General features: G+C 45.8%; 1 protein-coding gene across 1 annotated transcript; it reads left to right on the top strand.

Annotated features, from left to right (window-relative positions):
• The first annotated feature begins 1,349 nt into the window (after positions 1-1,349).
• On the top strand, positions 1,350-4,264 carry LOC101169455 (heat shock 70 kDa protein 1-like). The gene is made up of 2 exons (XM_023957237.1): positions 1,350-1,479; positions 2,011-4,264. Exon 2 carries the CDS (start codon positions 2,031-2,033, stop codon positions 3,948-3,950), a length of 1,920 nt encoding a protein of 639 aa, XP_023813005.1. The 5' UTR covers positions 1,350-1,479; positions 2,011-2,030; the 3' UTR covers positions 3,951-4,264.
• Positions 4,265-5,490: the final 1,226 nt, after the last annotated feature.

Genomic DNA, 5,490 nt, shown 5'->3' with positions numbered 1-5,490 from the left:
ACCAGCGAAGAAGATAGACGCCAAGTAGCGTCTACACACAGCCGCGAAGCAATAATGACGGACATTCTAAAATATCCCCGAACCAAGCACCAGTTGGAGCTACTGGTGCTTGAAATATTCATGTTTTCTTTGTATGATTCTGACAAGCGCGTAAATACTTGCTCTCTTCTTCTGAGTGAAAAGCGACTTTAAGAATCGTAAAGTTGCGCAGCGCCACCTTGTGTACAGGAGTATTTCTGTTTACATTAAGCGCCATCTAATGTCAGGGAAGGAAATTGCATGTTCGCTCGGCTCATCGTCAGCGAAAATCGCCTGGGTGTGAACACAAAAAACGTGGCGAAAAACGCTGGCGAATAACGCCTGGCGGATATTCGTCCCGGTGTGTACGGGCCTTCAGAGTTTACACTTAACCTCCTTTCTGAAACAGGCCCCAGAAGCTGACAAACATCAAAGAATGTTTACAGTAAACAACAATCCAAACCAAACAACCTAAATCCCCATATTCAGTCTTTGATCCCAAACAGCTGTTTCTCCCTTTACTTCTCTGAGCTGATCTTTTTCTCTGAAGACCTTTGTGACCTTCCTCCTTCCGTCACCGTTAGCACTCCTTTGTTTCATTTGGAACGGATCCTCTTGGTGTGAGATGATGATTCCTCAGAGTAAAGACCTGCAGTTGAACGTAGAGCAGCTGAGGCAAAGCAAAGCTGGGACTGACAGAAGGAAATCTCGGAGGCTTTTCTTTTCAGGCTACTTTTACTTTATTAAAACTTTAAGGTAGTTATTGTAGATACTTTGAACTGACTGTTGAAATATTTCATCATTTTGTTTCTGGAATATCAAAGTACACTTTAGAATAAACTACATTGTGTTAAAAAAAAAAAATAATAATAATAATAATTTAGAGGATTAGTTACACTTCAACCCAGTTTCTGTGTTTTTGTTTTCTGCCTGATTTTCTTTGTTTTTTAAAGATTATTTTGAGAAACAAAAATATAATAATGTTCACTAAACAATCAAATTCCAGCTTCAGCTGCTCATTTTTATAATAAACTTAGATGGATTTGAGTCTTTTCGGTTGTTCCGGCAGAACTTTAGTTGGAATGAAAGTGAACGAGAAGCTTCTCTTCTCCTCTCGTTGACTCCAGAAAGTTCTCATGAAGCTGCGTCACGTGGTCCCGATCCAGTTTCACAATAAGACGCCTGAATGTTGAGCCTCACTGACGGAAACGCGCGTCCAACAGGAAACGTCTTATTTTGAAGGGTCAAAACCGGAAACGGCTGTGGAGCGTTCCGCAGACTCGACGGTTTTGTTCGTGAAGCGTCTAGAAGCAGCCAGGCTGTGAGCTTCCGCAGATATAAAGCGGCTGATCCGAGAGCAGAGACAGTTAGAGAAAGAGAGCAGAGCGCAGAGAAGATCCAGAGGAGAAGAAAGAGAAGAAGATCCTTCCTCTTCACAGATCACTCCATCATCACTCAGCTGTAAGTATTTCCTTCATTCTTTCTAGAGAAAAGGCAGGAAAGTGGAGGAAAAGCTTTGATCCAGACTATCGGGAGGAAAAGGCAGATTTGATTAGAAACCTTTTACTTTGTTTTAATTTAATTATTTACTTTTATTAAACTGGATTAGAAACCTTTTTTCTATTTTTTTATTTATTTACTTTTATTAGATTGGATAAGAAACCTTTTTCTATTTTAAATTTATTTATTTATTTTTGTTAGATTGGATTAGAAACCTTTTTTTCATGCCAATCAAACTTTATTGCTTTAGTCTGAACGACAGAAGCTTTGGAGATGTTTGGTTGGTTGAAGTAGAAACCTGAAGCCTTGATGTGCTAACTTTACCGAGTAGAGACCAGAGCAGATGAGCGTGAGCCAGAACCGCCTGAATCCTCCTTCTAGAGGAATCCGAGCTCTGATGCTGGACTGGGTTCTTTCTAGACTCTGTCAGAGCGGCTGCAGAAGTTCATGTTTGTAACGTTTCCTCCCGTTTGTGTCTGCGCGTCTTTACAGCACAAAGTCATCCAGCAAACATGTCTGCGGCCAAGAGCGTGTCCATCGGCATCGACCTGGGCACCACCTACTCTTGTGTGGGCGTCTTCCAGCACGGAAAAGTGGAAATCATCGCCAACGACCAGGGCAACAGGACCACCCCCAGCTATGTGGCCTTCACCGACACGGAGAGGCTGATTGGAGACGCGGCCAAGAACCAGGTGGCTCTGAACCCCAGCAACACCGTGTTTGACGCCAAGAGGCTGATTGGGCGGAGGTTCGACGAGCCGGTGGTGCAGGCCGACATGAAGCACTGGCCCTTCAAGGTGGTTTCAGAAGGAGGGAAGCCCAAAATCCAGGTGGACTACAAAGGAGAGAACAAGACCTTCTTCCCCGAGGAGATTTCCTCCATGGTCCTGGTGAAGATGAAGGAGATCGCCGAGGCCTACCTGGGCCACAAGGTGTCCAACGCCGTCATCACAGTGCCGGCGTACTTCAACGACTCCCAACGACAGGCCACCAAAGACGCGGGCGTCATCGCGGGACTCAACGTCCAGAGGATCATCAACGAGCCCACGGCGGCCGCCATCGCCTACGGACTGGACAAGGGCAAGTCGGGAGAGAGAAACGTGCTGATCTTTGACTTGGGAGGAGGCACCTTCGACGTGTCCATCCTGACCATCGAAGACGGCATCTTTGAGGTGAAGGCCACGGCCGGAGACACTCACCTGGGCGGAGAGGACTTTGACAACCGCATGGTCAACCACTTTGTGGAGGAGTTCAAGAGGAAACACAAGAAGGACATCAGCCAGAACAAGAGGGCCTTGAGGAGGCTGCGCACCGCTTGCGAGAGGGCCAAGAGGACCCTGTCCTCCAGCTCCCAGGCCAGCATCGAGATCGACTCTCTGTTTGAGGGCATCGACTTCTACACCTCCGTCACCAGAGCTCGCTTTGAGGAGCTGTGCTCCGACCTGTTCAGGGGAACGCTGGAACCGGTGGAGAAAGCCCTGAGGGACGCCAAGATGGACAAGGGGCAGATCCACGACGTGGTCCTGGTGGGAGGCTCCACCCGGATCCCCAAAATCCAGAAGCTCCTGCAGGACTTCTTCAACGGCCGAGAGCTGAACAAGAGCATCAACCCGGACGAGGCGGTGGCTTACGGCGCCGCCGTGCAGGCCGCCATCCTGTCGGGCGACACCTCGGGCAACGTCCAGGACCTGCTGCTGCTGGACGTGTTGCCTCTGTCCTTGGGCATCGAGACGGCCGGAGGAGTCATGACGGCCCTGATCAAACGCAACACCACCATCCCCACCAAGCAGACCCAGGTGTTCAGCACCTACGCCGACAACCAGCCCGGGGTCCTGATCCAGGTCTACGAAGGCGAGAGAGCCATGACCAAGGACAACAACCTGCTGGGCAAGTTTGATCTGACGGGAATCCCGCCGGCTCCCCGAGGGGTCCCGCAGATCGAGGTCACCTTCGACATCGACGCCAACGGCATCTTGAACGTGTCGGCGGTGGACAAAAGCACCGGCAAGGAGAACAAGATCACCATCACCAACGACAAGGGCCGCCTCAGCAAAGAGGACATCGAGAGGATGGTGCAGGAGGCGGAGAAGTACAAAGCCGAGGACGAGCAGCAGAGGGACAAGATCGCCGCCAAGAACTCCCTGGAGTCCTTGGCCTTCAACCTGAAGAGCAGCGCGCAGGACGACAGCTTGAAGGACAAAATCAGCCAGGAAGACAGGAAGAGGGTGGTGGAGAAGTGCGACGAGACCATCGCCTGGCTGGAGAACAACCAGCTGGCCGACAAAGACGAGTTCCAGCACAAGCAGAAAGAGCTGGAGAAGGTCTGCAACCCCATCATCAGCAAGCTGTATCAGGGAGGGATGCCCAGCGGCTCCTGCAGAGAGCAGGCGCGGGCCGACAGCCAGGGGCCCACTATTGAGGAGGTGGACTGAAGGGGCCCTGGTTCTGGACCCGCTTGACTGGACAGACGTGAACATGGAAATATTGTCAAGTGTCAAACTTTACTCAGACTTTGCTCTGCTGGACATTGCAAGAAAACCTGAACTGAGATGTTTGAGGGAAGTAAGAAAAAGCTGTGATGTCATTTCTGTCCGACACGTTTGGAACCTCAGCTGCTAAAATCCTGTGTTTGAATGGAAAATACTAACTTTTTCATTTATTTATTTGTTCCTGTCATGAAAATTATTGTTGTTGAATATGTTTACATGTTTGTAACTTGTTTTTAATAAAAAGAAGATAAAATCACTCTTTTCTTTCTCTTTGTCTTGCATTTAGACTAGAACACAGTTTAACTTATTTCTTTACTGTTATTTGTCTTCTGTCAGTGAGTCAACCGTTAATTAAAACACTATTACATAAACAGTCCTAATCCGATGTTGTGTTTATGACTTTTTAAAACGTTTTGGTGTAACTACACTGAATTCCTTCAGTTAAAGTTCTTTAATCATACTCTCAAGGTTTCAGGACTTCTCCCTCATAATCACATCATAGTCAGTGTTAAAGGTGGGTGTCACTCTAAAAAAAACAGATGGTCAAGTTAGCATTAAAATAAACTTTTCTGCTAAGAAAGGTTACGACATATTTGTTAATTTAAGATAATTTTACCTTCAAAACTGAAGTCAATAGAATCAATTTTAATGTTAATTTTCAATGACGTATTTACAGCTTCTCTTATCGTAGGGTTTATTAACTCAAAGGTTTCTGACATTGGCTTTTGTGTTAGTTTGTAATTGAAATGTCTTTCTTAAGCAGTAATTATGAGGGAACGGTTCATTTGATGCAAAAAGTCTGTTGGAATCTTCAGTTGCAGGACTAAAACCAACCGCTAGATGTCGCCTTTGAGCCATTTCGATCGAAAATAAACAGACTTTCATAAAAACAGCCAACCGATGAATAAACACATCAAAATCACCGTCACATTTGAACGTATTCGCGTTTCAGCACAGTCCGATTATCACTGTAGTTACATCTATATTTGAAGTTTGTATTCTCAAAAATATTTGGAAGATTTTTCTTCCAACCGCAAAAAAAGTTTAAGAGAAAAATAAGGTTATGTAATTTAGATGAGGGAAAATAATCAGTACACTTATGTAATGTAACACCATCATTTGTGCAGCCTTATATGAAGCTGAAGGTTTCTTTACGGCAGCAGTGAGGCTCAGGCGTGTCATATAGGATTTATTATAGAAATGCAGTTTTCGGTGTCCGTTATTGTCGGTACACGCTGACAGACGAAGTTTGCTGGACGGTTTAACGCCGCTTTTATATAATCCTCACCTAAAAATCAAGATACTGCTATGTATATTTTTAACGATTTCCTTATTTTATTTTTGATTATATTAACACGACAGGTTCTGGAAATAATCGTATGACAGGAATAATCTGCGAGTGACGCCTCGGAGCGATCATTAACCAAATGTAGGTCGATTTATTTATAACGTCTTATTTCTGAGGGAAGCTTCACCGGAAGTA

This window comes from Oryzias latipes, chromosome 8 (genome assembly GCF_002234675.1).
Source record: "Oryzias latipes chromosome 8, ASM223467v1".
Taxonomy (NCBI): domain Eukaryota; kingdom Metazoa; phylum Chordata; class Actinopteri; order Beloniformes; family Adrianichthyidae; genus Oryzias; species Oryzias latipes.
This window is presented reverse-complemented; position numbering and strand designations above follow the sequence as displayed.